Here is a 23,500-nt window from a genome sequence, read left to right as displayed (position 1 = left end):
TGGAATAAAAATAACTTAAAATAATTAAAAATCAAACAAGCAAATCGAGAGCAATCACACACAAAACAAAGATTTATATTGGTTTGGCTAACTCTTTACTTACATCTGCTCCTAAAAAATCTTAAGAAGATTTTGACTATCAAATAGAATTACAACCTAACTCTGTTTGAGCTTTTTTTATAAAGCTAAGAACTAATCCAAGTATTTTGAAAGCTTATACTCTAACCCACAACTTAAGATTTTCAATCTTAGTTATAACAATAATAATTTCCTTAGCAAACACACTCAAGCTAAAAAATTTAAACTTTGAATACAAAAGCTGATCACTCAGCTATCCTAAGGCTCAAGCCCAATCTTGAATCTTGATTACAAGATGAAATAAATGAGGTTTTTAAGGTTGTCGAGAGTCAATACACTATGACGCAACAAACTAAATGTTCTTATTTTTTTCTAGAACTATCAATAATAAAGTTTATTACATAATCTTTAGTGAAATATAGACATTTTAGCTCCATAAATGGAAAACTAGTTATTTCAACAGCCATTATAAATACAACTTCATAGGTATGAATCTCCTGCTTCACTAGTGAGAAGATTTATCAATGAAGTCTATTATGGTTTTTTTCCACTTGAAGAATGAATATCCTCATGGTCTTGAATCTTGGTTCATTAGCATGAATAATGATCTTCACGAGTATGGATGCAACTTGTAAAATACATTTTCCTTTGCAAGATAATTCACAATCAGGAATAATATTTCATGGCTGTGAAGCTATGATCATTCACGGGCGTGAAGAATCCTTCATGGGTGTGAATCTATCCTATTCTCCAAAAATTTTATTCCCTTGAATCTTGCACATATATACTCAAATAAAAAATATTAAAGTCCTTAATTTGTAACCATTAAAATAGATGGAAACCCTCAAGGTTTTTATAATCGCCTCCTCTTTTATAGTGATAAATAATCAATTGTGAAAGAAATAAATGAATAGATTTGTACATGGTGCTCCCCATTTATTAAACATTTTATGTCTATTACAATAGCAAAACTTTTATAAACAAGCATTACAATTGTAATGAGCAAAAAGAACAAATCAAAAGACATGCATAAAAGCAAGAAGAATAAACCAGAATTATATAATCATAAAATCATAAAATTATAAATTCACTTATAAAATTACCTACTTTCCTCCCTTAGTGGCACTAATAAAAGCACATAAATATGGAGACAAATAAAGCACAGGAGAAAATAATACAAATAAGGTAAAATATTCTAAAAAATATTAAGAGCTATAAGCTAATAAAAGTTTAAGAATTTAGTTTGGAGGAGGAGAATGATGACTTTTAATGAAATCAACATCGGCCCGAAGAGTAGTGGCTTTCTACGTGATCAAACCGAGCATCCAATTCTCCAAACTTGATATTAAAATGAGTGATTATTTATTATACTCAAGAATCGAAAGTCGAAGATGAGAAATCTTCAACTATGTTGCTCTTAGATTGCTTCCTAGAGGGATTTCCAAACTCCTCCAAGTCTCATTCTTCTTAAATCGGTTCCTCATTAGCATTCAAAAACCTATACTCATTAGGGGCTACCTCTTTTATCGCTTCCATTTTCATAAGCTAGAAATATCTATGGAAACATTTTCACTGTTCTTGAGTGGCTTAAAAGAGTATTTTCTAGGATCAAAACAAATAAAAAAAGAGGAAATTATAGTAATAAGAGCACTAATCATAATGTCACCCACTTTCTTTCAAGCAATTGAAAATAGTTGATCCATTAGCCACTTACTATATGCAACGTTCATATTATGATGCATACACCAAATAGAAAAAAATTTGATTTTTCTAACTGCGCCATTAACATATATGGTGAAGAGAACCTATGGATATACTTATAGGAAGGATCAAGTGAAGAAGAGGCTTTTACTGTCCTCACATCCCATAAACTACCACTTGTTAAATCTCTCTAAGCACTATCCGAGGTGAACTCAACTATCTCACGTTCATGAAGAGCACCCTTAAAAGGCATCCTAAATGAACTAATAAATTGGGATACCATTAAAGATTTCTCTTCACCATTCAATTAAAAATTCATATCATAATTGGATTTTAAATCTACGGTAGATAGTGAGTTCTTTATAGATATCCTCTTTCACATTCACAAATTGCATCTAGCTATTATGAGATAGAAAATTAACTATATTCTCTTTTAAGCCTAATTTTACTAAAGAGTCCCAACATAATCTTCTAGAGGAGTAAAAACTCTAGTTTTAAGATAATCATAATGTTTATGTTGATGAGAACTGAGAAGAGTAGCAATATAGATTCCTTTCCTTTTCTTGGACATTTGCTTGAATCTTTTGGTCATAGTAGAGAAACAAGTTATAGAGAGAGAAATTGAGTTTTGGTTGAAATTGAAGAAAGACAAAGAGGATTTTTGAAAACAAAGAGATGAGGAATGTTAAAGAGGTGAAGTTTCTTTTTTTTTTTTTTAAAAAAAAGTGATAGGGGAGAGCTAGGGTTAGAGCGATTTTATTTTGAGAGAATCATAAGAAATGAATGAGTTTTTATATAGAGCATTATAAATTACAAAGGGAAAAGTACAAAAAAAGCCTTATAGTTTAGCATTTTTACACTTAAGGGACTGTGATTTTTTTTCGTGACAAAGAAGTACCCTGTGATTTAGTTTCCTTACATTTTTTGCTACCTTACAAACTAATATCTTTAGATTTTTATAATTTAATATTAGTATAATACTTATTTTCAATAAAAAAATCACAATTAAGTGATTTAGCATATAACTAACTACACTGAATTCATATTAAATAAAACTAATATAAACTTTTTTAATTTTATTAAGAACAAAAGAAATAATTTTTAAAATAAAATTATAATATTTTTAAGAGTATCATGATAGTTGATTTAATAGTAAATCACCTATAAAATAATTTTATTATTGAAATTGAATATTATACTAATATTAAATCATTGAAACCTAAAGATATTAATTTGTAAGATAGTAAAAATGTAAGAAAACTAAATTACAGGGTATTTTTTTATCACGAAAAAAACGTAATTCTTTAAGTGCAAAAACGCCTAACCACAAGATATATTTTTATACTTTTTCCAATTAAAAATGCATAAAGCATAGTCTTTCATGCCTAAAAAAGAAAGTTCAAGATTGTGAAGCTTAAATCTCACATATTAGAAGCCCATCTGTGAGCCCTACTACCATAAAATAATTTTTGCTTGAAAATTATCTTTATATCCGTCAATAAAAATTTATGCCCATGAAGAGAAATGTTTCACAGTGGAAAGAAAAGTTTCCAGCCGTGAACCAGTGGAAAAAAAGGATTTTAAGGTATTAAAATAAAAACTTTGTAAATAAGTTTGAATCAAAGTGTAGCTTTAAGGAAGCGTTTATATATGAGTAAGAGGTCATCCTTAAACATTCAAGATACATAAAAAGGATATAAATACTCAAGATTCACATTTCAAGAATATAACTTTATTATTCAGATTTCAACCACATATGCAATGATTCAATAATTCAAAATGATGCACAATTTAACTTAAATATCAAATAAGAGTCTAAAATACAATAAAATCATAATATACTCTCATCAAGCATACTAATCTCCCACTTAATGAAATTCATACGCTTTTCATTAAGGGGTTCAGTAAAGATGTTCAAAAATTAATGTATTGATATTACGATTTTGCTAATGATTGTGTAAGAAATTACGTATAATATCTATATGCTTGCTTCTAGAATGCTGAATGTGGATTCTTTGAGAGATTGGTAGCAATTGTGTTGTCATATTTGATGAGAATGTGATCAAGAACTAATATAAAGTTTTTAAGTTATTGTTTGATCCAAAACACTAGAGTAACAACAATCGACAATCATATATTAGCTTTAGACGTAGAAAATCCAATTGAATTTTACTTTTTACTAAACTAAGAAACAAGACAATTTGATTATGCGACATATAATTGAAGTACCTTAAGCCTTTACCATGATGAGACGACTCACTTCATAGATTTAAATATCTAAAGATCTCACCATTATGAGATACCACGCTTTATAGACTTAAGCATATCAAACCTTCATATGATAAGGCGATCCAAACTTGAATTATCTTAAGATCCTTACTATGATGAGGTACCCACATTTTATAAATTTGAAGTATCACATACTAACCGAATCCTAATGGTTTCATCATAAGCCCTCACTATGATAAGTCCTCTAAACTTCATAAAATTGAAGTATCATTTCTGAAGCGAATCCTTACAAGTTTATCCCAAAGCCCTTGCCACGATGAGTCATCTAAACTTCATAAAATTGAAGAATCATATATGAAATAAATCCTTTTGGATTCATCTTAAAACCTTCACTATAACGAGGCATATGAACTTCATAAATTCAAAGTATTATATCTGAAGTGAATCCTTATGAATTCATCATAAAGCTACACTTTATAAATTTGAAATATCACATATCAAGTGAATACTAATGCATTTATCCTAGGCCCTGACTATAATAAGACATCTAAACTTCATAAAATTAAAATATAATATATTTACAGTGAATCCTAATATATTTATCCTAAAGCCTTCACGGTGATGAGGCATCTAAACTTCATAAAATTGAAGTATCACATCTGAAGTTAATCCTTATAGATTGATTCATTTAGAGTCCTCACCGTAATAAAATATTTACTCTTCATAAATTTAAAGGGAGAAGTACATAAAAGTGCCTCATGGTTTCATCATTTGACAACCTTTAACATGTAATTTTTTTCAGACAAAAATAAGCATTTGGTTACAAATCATGACAAAGAAAGTATGTTAAACAATTTCAAGTGATAAGGATTTAACTATTTTCACTCCGATTAGCCATTATTATCATATTTCTCATGTTTGATAATATAGATTTAGAGCTTAACAACTCAAAACATTATTGTCTGACTGTTAAATCGATATCATCGGATCAATGACTTTTTAAATTATCGATTTAATGGTCAAATGTTGGAATTAGGAGTTATTAAGCTCCAAACTCATATTATTAAACATAAACAATATGATAATGGTGACTGATTAGTGTACAGGTGGTTGGATTCTTATAAATTAAAATTTTTTATTGGTGAGATACATATTTTTAACCACATGCTTTTGTTATTTGAAAAAAAATCACATACTGAAAATTGTTCAAAGGATAAAATCATATAGTACTTTTATATAGTTATCCCAATTTAAAATATCACATATCAATTGAATCCTAATTGATTCATGGCGAGTCCTTATCATAATAAAACCTAAATTTTATAAAATTAAAATGTCATATCTGAAGTAATCTTTATACTAAAATATATATATATTTTTAAAAAATTTATTCACTTAATTTTTAAATTTTAATGAAGGATAAATTTTAAACAACTATATTGTGGTTTGATATTTTTATATTTAAGGGACAAAAGTAATTTTTTTGTATCAAACAAATAATATATATTTTATCTTTTTAGTGTTTTTAGGTACATTTAATTTTTTATTGTTATTCTTTAGATTGTAAATATTAATAAAAATAAAAATTAATAAAATAAATATTTTTAAATAATTTAGTACATATTTTTGTAATCATTACAAATTTTAAAATATTTATTTCTTTGATATTAATCAAATTAAAAAATAATATTCTTAAATAAAATCTTAATATATTTATAAATTTTATAATACATTATTAAATACCACATTACTTATAAAATTATAATTTAATAATATTTTATATTAAATACATATAAAATTATATAAAAAATAATAAAAATATAAATATATATCTAAAATACTAAAAAAAAGCACATGCAGTAATTCTTTGATCGAGAGATTTTTTTTTTGTTGCTAAAGTAAAAAACATTAAATCTAATTTTTTTAAATTTAGCCTTTAATACCTACATGCAATTATTTGAACGATCCCACCTTCAAATGAACTGATAGTGGAAATGATCTGAATCTCAAATTATGTGAGTTCGGATTAACCAAAAGATGTGTAATAATTTAAAACCTGAAAAACCCAACTCAAGAAATTAACCGGTCGGCCGTTTGCCATCTCCATGGCCATCTGCGGACACCACACTGAGATTATTGGTCCCGTTTTTAGAAAATTTATAGAGGAAATAAAAGAAATACCTTTTAACTTTATTATACCTTTGCTTTGACTCTCTCTCTCTCTCTCCGCCTAATTGTCCACAAGCAACAACAAGCTTCCACTTCATTTTTATACCTTTTTTCTTTTGCTCTCTCTCTCTGTCTCTCTCTCTCTCCGCTTTCCCCTTTCTCTACACACCAACCGGAAGCTTGTTAGCCCATAGCAAACCAAGAACACTCCCTCTTTCTGCACTGCTTGTTCTTACTTTTATTCTGTTTGTTTATTTATTTATTTTCTGCACAAGCAAGGTCCCCTCTCAACTTCCTGATCTTTCAAGCAGGTACTTTTCTTTCACTTCTCATCTTTGATAACTTTGCTTTTTTTTTTTTTTGTTTCTCTTTCCCCCCTGATTTTCTTGCTTTTAGGCATCTGGGTGTTTCTTGTTGTGCTTAGATCTATGGTTAGCTTTGTTTATAATCAATGATTTCTGTGATCAAGATCTTGTCTTTGCTTGATAATTAACTTTCGGTCGTTTTTCCTCTATTTGGGTCTTTATTTCTTTTCTGTGATTAGTTTAGCTTTGTGCATTTTCTTGTAGCTGACTTGATGAATGACTGATTCTTTGAGTGTGGTCCTTGAACCTTTTTGCTTGTTTGAATTTCTTCTTGTTCTTTTATTACAAAAAAAAAAAAAAGAAGAAAATAATTTCCTAATTTAATCCTGGACTTTTTTTTTTCGACAAAGATTGTTTACTGAGGCAGCTGTCTTTTGGTACCTGATCTTGTTCAAATTCTTTTTTCAGTATCTTTTTATGAAGTTCTGCATGCAGCTTTTTCATTGTGTCATTTCTTTTTCCGAGAAATAATTAATACCTGATTTTTGATTGGAGTGTTTTCACTTATGAATTTGTGCTTTTGACCTATTTTGAATTAAATTAAAATGTGTAGTAATGATCTTTGTGTATTAAAGCTGTGTTGTCATGGTAGAGTTTATATCGCTAGTTTGTATATCCTGATCAGTGCTCTGAAACACTTAATCTAGCGTTTGAGTTGAATAAAATTGGATTTTGTTATGCTAGCACTCTGTTGTTTCTTCAATCTTGTAAACCAGATAATAGATTTCACATATACCCCCTAACATCACTCTTTTTGGTTTTTTGGGAATTTTTTAAAAGTTATTTATCACATTAGTTCATGTGGATGCAAATGTTCTTTGTATATCTCTATTTATTATCATGATGTTAACAAAGTTCATCATTGCTACTGACAGATTGTGATAAAAACACGAATTGGACTGCCCACTGCAAATATGATGTTTTAGTGATGGAATCCGGGCAATGGTTTTGTTCGATATGATGTAGGTTTGATTAGTGTGTCGTATGATGGCCTCAAAAGGTAGCAAAGCTTCTCCAAAACCACAACTCAAATCAGTTGGTGTTCAGAAAGCAGAAGCAAACAATCTCAAGACTTTGTCTTCACAGGTTTCAGAGACGAGCAAGTCTGACCTGATTAATCATGACAAGGTGCAAAGGTCAATAGAAAACACACCCAAGCAGGTTATGCTAGAGTTTTCTGAAGATAAAAAGCTATCAAATTCTAATAAAAAAGAGACTGCTGATTCATTGAGCATCAAGTTGGGATCAAGTTCTTCTATACCTACCCTTGAGCATGCGTCTATTGTAGCAGATTCTTCTATTAATGAGACTAGAGGCTCGCAGGATGTTTCTCTTGATCAAGAAAAGAAAACATCTGAATATGGCAGTGTTAAAAGTAGTTCTGTCTCCGCCAAAGTTAGTGATGGAGCCAGCAGCCTTGCTAAGACTAGTGGAAGTGCTAAGATCAGTGATCGTGTTGAATATGTGGAGAGTGGAAAGAGCAGCTTGTGTAGAGGAAGCACGAGTAGTGATATAAGTGATGAGAGCACATGTAGCAGCTTTAGCAGCAGTATCAGCAAACCACATAAAGCAAATGACTTGAGATGGGAAGCCATCCAAGCTGTCCGAGCAAAAGATGGAGTTTTGGGTTTGAGTCATTTTAGATTGCTGAAGAGGTTGGGTTGTGGGGATATTGGGAGTGTCTATTTGTCAGAGTTGAGTGGAACAAAGTGTTATTTTGCAATGAAGGTTATGGATAAAGGCTCTCTTGCCAGTCGTAAGAAGCTACTTCGGGCTCAGACAGAAAGAGAAATACTGCAATCTTTGGACCACCCATTTCTTCCAACTTTGTACACCCATTTTGAAACAGATAAATTCTCATGTTTGGTGATGGAATTCTGCCCTGGAGGAGATTTGCACACTCTTAGGCAGAGGCAACCAGGGAAGCATTTTCCTGAACAGGCAGTAAAGTAAGATAAGCAAACTTTTACATAATATCATGTTCTTTTTGTTTAATATTCATGCATATTCCATGTGATTTATTTGCTACAAACTTGTTCAATATCTTTGTAACATGTTTGACTGACATTAGGCGCTTTAGGATGTACCCCATTGAAGTTGAAAGTTTAGCCTCCAAAAGATGTTGGAAGTGTCCTTGACTATCCTCCTTTTAGGATTAAAGAAAATTAAAGTTGCTGGAACTAAAACTCATAGAAGTAAAGTCAAGGTACCTGTTTGAGCATAATGCTATGGACTTTTAAGAACTTAAATGTGCCTATCCTCCAAGAAGATCTTCAAAAGCGGGATATCTTTTTAAATGATCTATAAATTATACTGATATTACTAGGTAAAATATTAATTTACAAGGGGAATCACATTTACTTTTCATAGATTTGGCATTAAAATGGCTGATATAGCGGAGGCGATAGGTTTATGGATGGAGGAGAGCTGCTTCTTATTGTGTAATCTAATGCCAGTGTCGTACTAATAGACCAAAAGCATAATAAAAAGAGTAAATGTGCCTGATGCACAAGCAGTTTGCCTCTAGCATTCTTATATTCATAATGGGCCTTTGCATCAGTTTGGAATACATGTATCTCTCAGTTTTATAATTTATCTGCTTTTAAGTGGGTTATATGTGACTGCTACATTATTATACATTTGGTGTCTTAGAGGAATGTGTATGTCTTCCAACTTACACCTCTATGCATATACATAAATCAGTGCTTTTGTGTTTATCAATTTTCAATATCTGCACAAAGATTTTCCCTTATATGTCGTAGCATTCTTGTAGTCATATTTTGAAGAAAATGTAGTCCATAAACTGAAGGTGCTTGTGAAATGTCTTATGGTTTGTAATCATTGCTCTATTAATGTGTGGGAGACCATGTTATACCATGAATATATTAATGTTAGTGCAAGCGTCAAGTTGTGACTTTTTAATAATTAATGTAAAATACATGAAATGTTGCAATGCGAACATGGGGAGCATGAGACACTCTAAATCTTGTATGATACAGCAGCTTTTTTATGGTGATATGCTTGGAGCATCTAAATTAATGAACTAGTGTAATTCTGCAAGACCTTTTTCTATCATGTTTTCTATTGTCAGAAATCATAACTAATTTGCAAGCTTCTTAATTTCTATCTCAATTTAGTAAAATTTACTCTAATTGCAGTGATGAATTGTGTGAAGACATTGAGTTCAGTGAATCAGACTTTTGTTGGTAGCTTGTTGTTTGCAGTTTCTTTCCTTTTCTTCTCATACTATGCTGCATTTTGTTGATTTCTTTTCCTATTTTTTTAAAGCTCATGTCCATTATGAGAATTGCTCATTTTGCTTTACATGATTTCATGGTTTGTTATTATCCACCTTCATTGGAAAATTTTTTGAGTTTTTAATTTCAGATTAAATTTGCTAAAATAAAATCCAATGTAAACATTACCTTGAAGCAGATGTAGGTGAATTTAGGAATTAAAAGCTATTAAGCTTTAACTGACTATTGAGCTGTCTCTGCTGATGACATCAATACTTCATGTGTAAGGTTTACGGGTCCTATTGAGATAGTACTGTGTTAAGGTCATGTCAGTTATTAATTTTGTTATAAGTTAAATGTTGTGCCCTGTCAGTCAATACATTTCTCTGAAAGGGCTGATGCATGCCTTGATTCTCTACTTTCTAACTACGTGGATGTTTGCAAAATGAAATTAGAAAGAAAAATTCTCAACTTCTCCAAGAGCTTAAGCTGACCATTCAAAGTAGAATGAAATTCAGATCTGTCAATTTTATTTGCAGAAGTTTGATTGGAAGCTGCATTAGACCTACACCTTAATTCTGAGCTTAGCTCTCTAAGTACGTGTTTCAACCTAAATTAGCAACTTTGTTTATTTGTTTAGAATGTCAAGAAAATTCAGCTATTGATAGTTGAATGATAAATCATCAGCCAGTGATGAAAAGGAGCACTCATCACAAAGCTTGAGTTCAAAACTCTAGCATAATGATTCAACAACATAATGATATTTTATCTTGGTTTCGGATGCATTATTCTCAAATATTTCTTTCTTATTGTGATAAAACAAATCTATGGATCCCAATATGTTTAATTGAGCTAGGCGAAGTTTTTGATCCACTGATAATTTTCAAGCTAAAGCTCATAATATATTGTCTTTGATTTTAACTGGTGCTTGTTCAAATGCTTGATAGTGACCTTCTTTCTTAATAAATCTGTAACATGCAGATTTTATATAGCAGAGGTCTTGCTTGCTCTGGAATACCTCCATATGCTGGGAATAATTTACCGTGATCTTAAGCCAGAAAATGTCCTTGTGAGGGAAGATGGACATATAATGCTGTCAGACTTTGACCTTTCCTTGAGATGTGCTGTAAGTCCAACACTTGTCAAAACCTCATCTCTTGAGTCTGAGCCCTTGCGAAAGAATCCAGTTTATTGTGTTCAACCAGCTTGTATTGAGCCTTCCTGTATCCAACCATCATGTGTTGCTCCAACAACATGCTTTTCACCCCGCCTCTTTTCCAGCAAATCTAAGAAAGATAGAAAACCCAAAAGTGAGCTAGGAAATCAAGTTAGTCCATTACCCGAACTAATAGCAGAGCCGACTGATGCTAGGTCTATGTCATTTGTTGGGACCCATGAGTATTTGGCACCTGAGATTATTAAGGGTGAAGGTCATGGAAGTGCGGTAGATTGGTGGACATTTGGGATCTTTCTATATGAGCTCTTGTTTGGTAAAACTCCTTTCAAGGGATCTGGGAATCGGGCCACATTATTCAATGTTGTTGGCCAGCCTCTACGATTTCCAGAATCACCAGTTGTCAGTTTTGCAGCAAGGGATCTTATAAGGGGTTTGCTTGTAAAAGAACCGCAGCATAGGTTGGCATACAAGCGAGGAGCAACAGAAATAAAGCAACACCCATTCTTTGAAGGTGTAAATTGGGCATTGATACGCTGTGCCACCCCACCTGAGATTCCAAAGCCAGTTGAGGTTGAGCGGGTACCTGTCCCAGCATCAACAAGTGAAAAAGCTACTAGTGCTCCAGCTGTTCCTGATAAAAAAGGTTCTGATAATTATCTGGAGTTTGATTTCTTTTAGATGGTATTGCTTGGAATTTGCAAAATTATTTTCATTTATGGGGAAGAATTGTCTGAAAACCTCTCAGGGGTTGTTGGTGATGAGGATCAAATTTTTTCATTTTCGTTTACCCCCACCCTTCTTTGATATATTGACAGATGATAAGGAAATGTATGCTTGCTATTGCCTCTTAACATTTACAAATCTGTTTTCCATAGTGATTGCCTGTTAACCTTTTCCACTAGGTTAGGGCATATGTGTTCAGTCCATATGTCTAATCACTGAGCGGGCTGTGCTTCCGTGGCAGAAATACGGAAAATGCACAGGAAGTTGGATTGGTTGCTGAATATGAATGGACGAAATCTGCCTCTTGTGCATGCATATTAGATGATGTAGGATTTCCAAGTTAAAGGCATGAGCTGCCTTTATTTGTTGGTACTTGTATTACATTTCAGATTGCTTGCACAAAATTTGGAGATTATGCCACGAAAAGAGTTTCGGATGGGAATGTATATGCAAACATAGAGTTACTGACTATTGGATAGATTTAACTGTATAGTGAATGGCTTATATGTTCATCATGAATTATGATTTAGGTCTATCATGTTACATGGTTCTACTTTACATGACACGAGGAGACTTGAAACACATACAAGAAAATGAATCATTGTTGTTGGGTTCATCTTGCAACTGCACAGAGTTGCCATTGCCATCATTAGCACGAGGCGATGGAGAGGGTGATCCGATCCCTCCTATTGTTTGTTCCATCACTTCCTTTCCGTCATATATGACCTTAATATCACAAAATTCTGATGCATTCTGAAGTATCTGATCTGCTATCCCACTTCCTTTCCTGGCCCTCAGTCTCCTATTCGTGAAACAAAAAAACAAAAGAAAAAAAAGGCTTTTCAATAGTGTCAGAAAGATTATCTGTAATATCTAAGACAATATTCTTACTACCTTAGTCCTGATTTTGTGGTTCCAAGCACTAGCTTCTTGATATTGAGAATGGGAATTAGGTCCATGATAGCCTTTGCAACATTGTCACTCTCAATAAGCATAGTGTCTACCTTGACCTGTTTCATTGTCATTTTTCTTCAAATTAAATGTACAATTTTCCTCCATTACGACGCACCAAAATACAAGTTGAAGTTTTTGTTAAGATAATGACAACATTTCATTGTATTTCATTACCTTGGATGCTGAACAGATACGAATGAACTTCTGCAGGAGTTCTCTTCTCTTGCCTCTTTCTTGGGCCATGTAGATCTCCACTTGTTCAGGACTCACTTGATTTTTTGGAAGTTTACCCACTATTTCATCACTCATGAATTAAATTAGTTTGCTTATCTTAGGAAATATCAAACTTAAACGTATAAAACTAACCCAAAAAACACTTAAAAGTTTGATGTGGGATAACATCCTTTTTAACACCTTCACTCACAAAGAAGGCTTGAGGTAAGGTAAAATCAAACACTGCATCTACCATAAGATTAAATTTGTGGGTCCAGGCAAAATCAAACTCTTGCTACTATATATCAGATTCTAACTCAAAATTAATTAGTAAGATATATAATCACAATTAAATTTTTGGATACCATCCCTTCATACATAGGCATTTTTACAACATGTAGCTAATCTAATTTTTCTTCCTGCCATTAAAAAAGTTATATTTTCTTTTTGAACTGAAGAAAAGAAAGCACCATAAGATGGAACCTTATATAAGACATGAAGCTCAGTCAACAGTCAACAGTCAACCTAGAACAAAAATGGAAGCATGTGCTTCAATGATCAATAATTGGCTTCTCAAAAACCATATTTTTTCTACCCTTTTACCTCTTCTTCAATCTTCAGACATCATCATTCTTAACTGAAGTACAAAACAAATCAAGCTAGAACAGCTAACCTAGACTTTCGATAAAGACAAGATAAAACGATCGAAACCCGGATCATAATTATCATCAGAAACCACTTTCGGCCGTGATTTCTGCCACTTGACGACATCAAAATACGATCCTTGGTCAAGGATCAAGGCTCCCAATAATGGGGCTTGATTCTTAAGAAACTCACCAACTTAAAATAAATAAATAAAGGAAATGGAGAGATAGAGAGGAGTGGAGAGGGCTTCTTACATGGAGAAGGTATGTGATGTATCTCAGGGTAGATATGAATGAGATAAACGACGGTGGAGTCATTATTAACAAGATTCTTTAACGTCCAAGAGACTGCATCCATGCTTGACTCACTCTTCCCTACTGCAACATAAACGCAATCTTCCCCTCCTCCTCGGCTATGGACATCCAATGAAAACATGCTTATTCCTTCGAATTGCTCTTCTTGGATGGTTTCCATAGGCACACCATCATGGCTTATCTCGAACAACTCATAACTCGAATTCTCTTCCTCGATCTCGCTTGTACTGGCCTTCCAGTTGGTATAAGAGTTGTTATGATATGGGGCTGTCGTAGTAGTACTTGTTTCTTCTTCTTCTTCTTCCGGTTGCAAATGCCCTGTCTCCTTCGTTATCCAAGCCGACATAGCTTCCCGGCCAAGAGGAGACTATGTATGATGGTGACTTGATCTATAGAAGTGAAAGCATACAACATTAATGCTAGGAATGGAGTATATGTATAAATATTAACCTGCAATGTTTATGTATAAACAATAAGAGCTAGTTACAATAGTACCCCTGAAATTTACCAAATATACATTTTACCCCTTGCTCTTTTAAAGTTTACCCTTTTAATCTTTCTAGTATTTTCAATCAAAGTGTTTAGGCAAATTAAAAGTGTTTAGGTAATATACATCGTGGATAAAATGCAACTATATTTAACATTTTAGAGCTTAAAATACATATATATATATATATATATATATATATATATATATATATATATATATATATAGGTATTAAAGTATAATGGAATCTTTGCTAATTTTTATAAATAAGTATACGATTTTTATGTTGTCTTTTTATAAATGAATTGAAAAGGGATTCAATTTAGCTTGACTTCTTTTTGGTCTTTTATTATAGAGTGAAATCCACACAATATAAAATTTAGTTTAACCACTTAATTTTTGACATGAATTTTACTTTAGCCACTTAACTATTTTCATGAGCTCAATTTAATCTTGTTTAACTATAATATGATTATATTTAATTATAATCATTTAACTAAATGAAAGATGGTACAGATAAGTCCTTAAACTTAACTGCTAAAATCTCAATTATATGCCCAATATTTAAAGTGTCTCACTTAGGCTCTTAACATTTGAAAAATAGTTCAATGAAACCCCTCAAGCTAATTTCATTAAATTTCCATTAACTTATGGGATTTAATTGAACTATCTTTCAAACATTAAATACCTAAGTGAGACACTTAAAACATTAAGTATGTAGACTTTGGCAAAAATATATCAGTTTATTTGTACCTTTTGTAAATGAGACACTTTAAACATTAGGCATGTATTTGAGATTTGAGCAAAGATTTAGGAGCTTATTTGTATCTTTTGCCTAATTAAATTTATATATTAAGTTTTTCATAGTTATTTTAAAGTTATAATTAGTTAATTGAAAAAAAAATATAAAAATTTGAACCAAATACAATATTAATGAAATTTCAAAGATTAAATTTGTTGATATTAAAACGGTACTACTAAGGATAAATTACATTAATGGTCCCTTAAGTTTGTCCAATATATCATAGTAATTGTTAAATTTTAATTTGTATCATTAAACTTTTTAATTTTTAATTAAAGTATCACCAGACTCTTTTTCGTCAGTGTCTGTCTAAAAAATAAACAAAAATATAACATGGTCATTATTTTAATTTGGACCATATAAGCATATTAAGGCTAATAATATTAAGATATTTGATACTCTTTTAGAATTAAAAAATACACTAAAATAAATAAATTAAAATCAATACACCTAGTCTTACACTTACCCTTTCACTTTCTGACAACCCAAACAACCTATATCTAAACAATATATCCCTTTAGCAGAGCACTTGGATAATGCTTCACTTGAGATGAAGTAAAACTTTAGTCAGTAAAATAATCAAAATGATAAATGATTAAAATAAAAAATAAAAAATTAAATTGAAAAAAGTCTTGATTTCCTTCTTCTACCTTTTGGGAAGGGCTTAGTGTTTCTAATGGCCCCTAGATCTCAATCTTCCTCAAAACAGCCATGGCCAGTACCTGGATTTGATTATCTCTACCATTGATAGCACTAACAGGGACGTCGTCGCCCCAGACCTCAAGTTTCATTATCAACATCGTCGCAAAGCAACAAATGACACTCTTAATGAACGACACAACAATGTAAACAACACACTCAGGGATTGTTACAAGCGACCGACGATGATGAGGATGATGGTCAAGAGTAGTCGTACCGCGGCGATGAGAAAGGAGCATGACAGAGAGTCTTGCAGCAACAAAGGTGAAATTTGAGATTTGCAGTAGCTGAAAGACGAGAGTTGCACTAGTGGAAAGATAAGACTTGTAGGAGTAATTTGGATTGCTGGGTTGTTGATGCTGTTAGGGATTATGCTGTGAGGTTTTCTAACTTGGTATTATTATTATTATTTGGAGTTATTGATGTTGTTAAGGTTGTGCAACTTAGCCTAGACAAGCGTACCTTAGAGTGCTGCTACCCTAGAAGTCTGCTAGAAGTCGCTCCTTGTCCAGGCATCCTATCCTTGTCCCGACGTCCACTTCCCGCCCTTGTCGGATCGCTTCTTTAGGCTAAGTTGTCATATACCCACTAGCTTCCACCCGGTTCGTCCTCGAACCACACATCTACTAGAGGGGTCCTGCTTTGATACCATTTATAACTACTTGGAACCATATCACAAGGTCATCCATCCTGGAATTTCTCTGAACCAAACACGTTTAATTTTGGAGTTCCTACAACTCCACGGCCAAACAACCAAAAAGCACCTCATATGATTACCTCTAACTCTTTACATATATGTTATCAACTATTTCCCGCCCAATTTCGATGTGCAATTCGATTCATTCATGTATCCCCGTACCTTAGAGTGCTATCATCCTAGAAGCCTGCCAGAAGCTGTTCCTTATCCAGGCATCCTATCCTTGCCCCGACGTCCACTTCCTGTCCTTGTCGGACCGCTTCTCTAGGCCAGACCGTCACATTATTAGTCCTAATATACTGATGTGTACAAAATAATAACATGTTATATGTTTTTCTAAAGTAGCCAGCTGGACTGCCATATCAGATTTCTGTTTATCTCTTAGATGGAGACTGACGGAAAGGAGTTTAGTGGTACCCAATTAAAATTTAAAGATTTTAGTGATACAAATTAAAATCTAGAGATTATTATAATATATTGAGCAAATTTGAAGGGCTATCATTATATTTCTCTTAAAAAAAGAAAAAATATATAAATAATATAACAAACAAAAAGACCCTTTAATAATTAATTAACCAATGAATTTTTTCATGAATATTCAATTGTTAAATGAAATAAACGAAAAAAATTTAGATAGACTCAGTTTACTAAGTTATTTGTACATCAAACTAATTGTATGATAAAATAAAATATTTTTATATTGATTAATTTATTTATTACAAAGTGATTAAATACTAACGAATATAAATACAATATTTAATTAAAAATTCAAATATCATTATATGATTCTTTTGGTATACATTAAATATTATACGACATTGTATGAGAATGGTATATGCTGTTTGGAACCTCTTTTCCCATCTCTTTCCTCCATCTTGGAAGTCAATGGAGCCTTCAATTATGGCGAAAGGTTCATAAGCGTGAAAGGTACAAATGGCAGTATTATATATATTAGGACGGAAATTTAGAGATTATATTGTCAGCACAGACACAGAACTATTATTTATTGCTTCTTCTTCTCATTCTACTGCTATTCCTACTATGACTTTTCCAAAGGTCCATCCCTAAACAAAATGACAGTCTTTTTATTTGTTTGTTTGTTTTCTATATTATTTGTTTGTTTAGCCGCAATATCCTCAGCTTCCCATTTCTCAACCATCTTCATTCCCACCCAACCTATAAAATTCAAACTTTTGATACTGTTTAATGATATACGTATTAAACTCCGAATATACACTCTGATTTGTAGGTGGTTGATGTGTACTTTCAAGTACTTCAGTATATATATATGCATTTCCTATACTGAATACATGGAAAAATATAAAGAAATTATGTTTGTGGCTTGACTGTTTTCTAATTTTAAATATGTAATTTTTTTTTTATAAATTAATAATATGTAATTAATTTGAGAATGTATAAATAAGATAGTAAATATGTTTTCTAGTTTAATTAAGATTTTAAATTCAAATTTTAGATATGCAACCCGTAAGCATGTCAATCCACGCATAATTCAATCCAGTAGCAAAATTAAAATATATTACTATGATCTTGTTAATTTTTACTGATGTTGCATTGACATGGTATTATATCATGTTATTTTACTGATGTGACTCTGATATGGTACATTTTTTTTGCCATAGAAGTACTGCATCAGCAAACTAATAGTGGGATAATAATATATTTAATTTTGCTAACAGACTAAATTATATGTATTAATTTATAAAGAGAAAGTCAAATTGAAAAACTGGAAACCACAAGCATCTTTTTTTGGTACTTTTTGATAACCATATTCCGTGTTCTTTCTTCCATTTTATTTGTTAAAATGGAGATATGGAGCCAAAGAGAACAATTATATTTAGGATCATTCCACAGTATCAATGGAATATTAGACTGTGATTATTAATATATATATATAATTGGTTACCTGATAGGTGGTCACATGGACGGTATAGATTTATCTTCGTGAAATTAATAGGACTTGTCAAATCCACTGCCATTATTGCAAACATAACATAGCTCTGAAGCATTCAATGACTTGCTGCGTATCAATCAGGACAGTAAAACCACCAGAAAATGTAGAATAATGCACAAGAATGAAATGAACACATTTAAGTTCAAGAGAAATGGAAGTAAATTGGGAAACCAATAATTAGAAAAGTTAATTATCTAAAATAGCAAGTTGAACATTTGAAGATCGATTCTAAATAGAATTGAGAAAAAATAAAAAATAAAAGACATGCTAAGGTGGTGTTTAATTTAAAAGTTTCTCAATTGCTACGTTAAACTATTTGGTAAGATTTAAAATCAGTAGTTGCTACTAATTTAATTCTAAATAATTGTTGATTCTTTTAGCTTTAAGTTAGAGCTTTTTTTTTTTTTTTTATCAACCAACTGATTGAAATTTTTTATTTATTTAGATAGTTTTATTCTTACTAAAAATTACTAATAATAATTTATTTTAAAATAATCTCATATAATTCTTTTTTATAATCTCTAATAAATATAATTATTTAAAATTAATATTTAATAGTTAAGTAATTATGATATTTATAATTATGACATTTGAAATAAATATTTTATTAATAAAATCTAAATTTTAAATTGTTATTTCTAATATTTTAATAATATATACAATTGAGTTAAATGAAATTAAATATAACATTTTCAATTATTATAAGCTATCTTGACTAATTTGTATCATTGAAAATTGTTTAAAATTTTTAATATATTTAAAAATAAATTATATCATCAATGGTTATTTAATATATTAATAATAATAACTAATAAAATTTTACTAAATTATTTAATTTATCAGTTATTAACTACTAGCTACCAGATATTAGCTACATTGATCAATCGAACCAAATAAGCCCTAAATTTTTTTTTTAACCTTTTTAAATAGGTCAATTAAATGCCTAATATTAGATATTGAGCAACACCTTTAGAATTCTAGCTTTAGAATTAGATATTAAGCATTTAGCTCCAAACATATATTTTTTTAAAAAGCAATAGAAACAACATTAAAGTTGAAGAAGAGAACTACAGGTTATAATAAAAAAACAACAAAGTCTTCTCTCTTACACTAGGGTTTTCACCTTACGACTCTACATTTTCCTTTGATTTGGTTCGATAAGAGTTTTTACTTAGCTGTGAGAGTTATCGCATTGATGGCCAATGAGTTTGTCTTCCTTCTAAAGTAGAGTGACTACCATATGGTAAGATGGTTGAGATGAGCTGAAAAGGTTATGTGCAAATTAAAACTTAATGAAGATATGAACAATAAGATGGTGAAAATTAAAGCATAAGATATAGTTTTACATCTCAAAGAATCTTGAGATTTCTAGCATGCAAGGGACTGTCAAACAAATTGATAAATATAGATATTTTTAGACTTGCCCAGCCTAATATCCTTCGAACCTCATAAGGGATGGATGTTGAGATAGTTGAGGACAATCTTTATATTTTTCACTTTTACTCAAAACTAGAACATAATCGAATTCTTGGTGGAGGTCCATGGAGTTCTGATAGATGTATCCTAATTTTTCTAAAATTGAGGAAAACACATAATGTGAATGCTCTCCCATTTAATTGAGTTGCTTTTAGGGTTCAACTTGATAATGTCCTAATTGGCTTTATGACAAAAGAAACAACAATGACTTTAGGAAAAAGATTATAGGGATGATTGAGGTTGATGGTGGAGCTTCAAGAGAATGCTTTAGATGTGTTCTTAGGGTCGAAATTTCCATTTATATTACTATCCCTTTGACAAGGGGTTTATTGCTTGATATTAGTGAAGATGAACTTACAAGGTTTCTATTTTACATGTGGAAGACTTGGGCATGTTCTTAGGAAGTGTGATGAATTAGAAAGGGTGCAAAAAAAAGTTTGGAGGACTTAAGATTTAGCTCTTGGATGAGAGGGACTTCCTATGGTCAAGCTAAAAGAAAATGATTTAGTAAGGTCCTACAAAGAAGACACATGTGGAGGATCAGGTGGATGTTATGATTTTGGGTAAGCATGTTAACATTGAAGAAGGGAATGGGCATTGCCATTATTGGCACGTCCACTTTGCATGAGAATAATTTGGACCATGTGTATAAACTATATGCAGTGACTTAATTTCCATAATTCATCACGTTGTCACTACTGAAGGCCACCATATGCAAGCTCTAGTCTCGGTCATGAATAATAATCAACATGAATTAATTTTGAAAGAAAAAGAAAATATATAAAGGAGCGGAGTTACCGGTAGGGACCTTTGTGATAGGAGCCTCATATAAAGAGAGACCAAAGAGGGGTGGAGAGGTGAAAAGATGACAAACGCATAGGGGATGCCCTCCTAAGGTAAGTAAGCTTGTTGCTTCGGTTCCTATTCATAAGATGTGCCCACATCTACAAGTATTCTGCTTGATTTTACTTCAGTTGCACCATACAATTATGTTAAGGCAATGCCCATGTCTTAATTAAGCAGGTCTTCTATCCTTAACACCTTGAAAGAACGTATACATACTCTTTTGGCTTCTTTACATAATAAGTATAGTAAGCAGGCTAATGACTTACATAGTAGAAATACCATGGATATTGATTAAAACATGCATAATAAGGCTTGAATTTTTTTTTTTAAATTCTGGTGATGCCTTTAATAATGTTATTACTTTATCGCGGACATTGCTAAATTGGTCTGCCGCTTGCCATGAGTTGCATGTTGGAATACTTGGGGGTTTAAGAATCCCTAGGAATTCAAGGAGCTTTAATGCCTTGTTAATTTCAAAATCCTACCTTAGTTTTACTTTATGAAACCAAAATCTATTCTTATTCTTGTTCTAGTTATAAATCTTTACTTCAATGTGATGGAATATTTATTATTAACAATAATGGTGCTAGTGGTGGTTTGATACTTCTTTGGTATAAAGGTGTTAATGTTTCTATTAAGTCTTTTTCTGAGGGCCATATTAATACTATTGTTTGAATTAATTCTTTATCTCAAAGATTCATTAGATTTTATAGATATCCGAATGCTTAACTAAGATATTGTTCTTAGGAGTTTATTCAGTGACTTGGATTAATCCATGAGTTTATAGGATTGCCCTGGCTTATAGGGGGCAATTTCAATGAGGTTTTGTTGCTTATTGAGAAATGACGAGGCAATTTAAGATATCTCTCATATGTCTAATATTTAGGAGACTCTTAATAGTTATGGCCTTTGGTCCATTAGTGCCACAAGGCTACTATTTACTTAGTATAACAATCATCATCCTTTGACTTATTAATTGTAGACTGGATAGGTTTTATAGCAATTTGGATTGGCCTTGTACTTTTTTGAATAATTTGGTTATTAATCTAGAGTTTTTTCATTCAGGTCATTAACTTGTCTTGATGCATTAGGATAGTATGGAGAAGGGTGCTTCTTTATAGTAAAGGGTCATGCCTCATTGCTTTCAATTTAAGGATGACAATATTGCTTGTTATGCATTGGGCTTGAAATGACTCAGCTAATCATGGTATTTCGGTTCTTAGCAAGCTTCATGTGGATAGATTTTGTAATCCCTTACTAGATTGCCTTACTTTGAAAGTAGATTAAATCCTTGAGAAATGATAATGAGCTAAAGATTAAGCCAATAATGAGCTAATAATGTAAAATTGAACTGTGAGCATGCAACTATGAGCTAAAGATGTGTGATTAATGAGCTAAGAATGTGAAAATGAGTTTAAAGAATAAAGCTAAGAACTAAATTACTATAAGCTAAGAGCAATGATGTAAGATGTAAGTCAAGGAACAAGATGCAATAAAAATAATGCTGAAATAGTAATTGGAAAGCTTCAAGAATTTGATTATATAGTAAATGACTTACATATGTAGTTGAATGCTGATGAACACTTGAGAGCTTTGAATGTACTATAAATTAACAACTAAGGATTGCTTTTTTATTCTTAAAATTGTTTGATATTACTGAACTAATCTAAGAATAAATATAAAGATAAAGCTTATGGACTCAGACATTTTGTTTTGGCTTGATTGATTGGATAGGGTTTTGCTCACTAGGGGATCCTTGCCTATTTATAGCTTTCCATGACTTAAGAGATGCTCTGCCATATTCTTCATTTTTGGCTTAATCCTCAATTAACTCTCCATCTTGAGAGCATGTATTGTTGCTTTTCATATTTTTCACATGTTTGATAAGGATGTAACTTCCTTGCTCACTTCTTACTCCTCTCAATTCCCTATCCATATTTCACTCCACTTTATTCTTTTGCTCAACTGCCTTTTTTACATAACATAAACATGTTTTTCCTTTCTTGGTTATGTTTCACTTTCACATCATTTTCTCATTGGCTAACATTTGTATTCCTTTTTTCCCACTTCACAAGAATGTGTTTCAAGCTTTCAGAAGACTCTGTAATTGACTTCCACCTTCATGCTTCCTTATTTTTCACATGTTAATAATCCTTAAGGATTATTTAACTAACTCATGGCTAGTAGATCGAGAATTTACTATGAGTAAGGAATCCGGATATGGGCAAAAATCTATAGACGTTAGGATTTGGATAAAAATTAAATGGGCTTTTTCTATAGGCTTGGCTAAATTTACTAGCCTTAGGCCAGTACTAAAATTATTATTATAATGATGAACAAGTGATGAATATGTGAAATTTTTGAAGTAATAGTGAATTAATTTTAATTAGTTACCATCTTTGCTAATCTTTTTAGCTTAAAAATAAGAATTAGGCTAGAATAAAATAAAAATAATAATCAAAATTAATGTGGCAATTGGTTTACTGGTAATTCTAGAAATTTTGAAATTTTAGGTGAATTAATTCGAATTATTTATTATTTCTAGCAGTTTTTGATATTTAGCTTAAAAATAAGAATTAGGCTAAAATAAAATTATTAAAAATAATTAAATAACTACAATTAATATAGAAGATAAATTTTTTGATGTTTTTCATTTTTTGAGGTTTGGGTGATATTTTTTTGATGCCATCTAATTTTTCCTCGAATGTGACAACAAA

At 31.4% G+C, this 23,500-nt stretch overlaps 2 protein-coding genes across 3 annotated transcripts; one reads left to right on the top strand and one right to left on the bottom strand.

The window, feature by feature from the left end:
- Nucleotides 1-6,077: 6,077 nt before the first annotated feature.
- On the top strand, nucleotides 6,078-11,829 carry LOC8287273 (serine/threonine-protein kinase D6PKL2). Its single transcript, XM_002530376.4, has 3 exons — nucleotides 6,078-6,488; nucleotides 7,418-8,491; nucleotides 10,760-11,829. The coding sequence occupies exons 2-3, from the start codon at nucleotides 7,527-7,529 to the stop codon at nucleotides 11,631-11,633; spliced, it is 1,839 nt and encodes a 612-aa protein (XP_002530422.1). The 5' UTR covers nucleotides 6,078-6,488; nucleotides 7,418-7,526; the 3' UTR covers nucleotides 11,634-11,829.
- A 293-nt stretch (nucleotides 11,830-12,122) lies between these two features.
- Nucleotides 12,123-14,288, bottom strand: LOC8287275 (U-box domain-containing protein 35). 2 transcript variants are annotated; one of them, XM_002530377.4, is made up of 4 exons: nucleotides 13,745-14,288; nucleotides 12,807-12,925; nucleotides 12,573-12,688; nucleotides 12,123-12,480 (listed from the first exon to the last, which is right to left on the bottom strand). In XM_002530377.4, exons 1-4 carry the CDS (start codon nucleotides 14,148-14,150, stop codon nucleotides 12,234-12,236), a joined length of 888 nt encoding a protein of 295 aa, XP_002530423.3. In that variant the 5' UTR covers nucleotides 14,151-14,288; the 3' UTR covers nucleotides 12,123-12,233. The 2 variants fall into 2 exon arrangements, with proteins under 2 accessions (XP_002530423.3, XP_048236065.1); XM_048380108.1 differs by having other exon boundaries at nucleotides 12,123-12,477.
- Between the last annotated feature and the right edge of the window lie 9,212 nt (nucleotides 14,289-23,500).

This window comes from Ricinus communis, chromosome 10, assembly GCF_019578655.1.
Source record: "Ricinus communis isolate WT05 ecotype wild-type chromosome 10, ASM1957865v1, whole genome shotgun sequence".
Lineage (NCBI taxonomy): Eukaryota > Viridiplantae > Streptophyta > Magnoliopsida > Malpighiales > Euphorbiaceae > Ricinus > Ricinus communis.
This window is presented reverse-complemented; position numbering and strand designations above follow the sequence as displayed.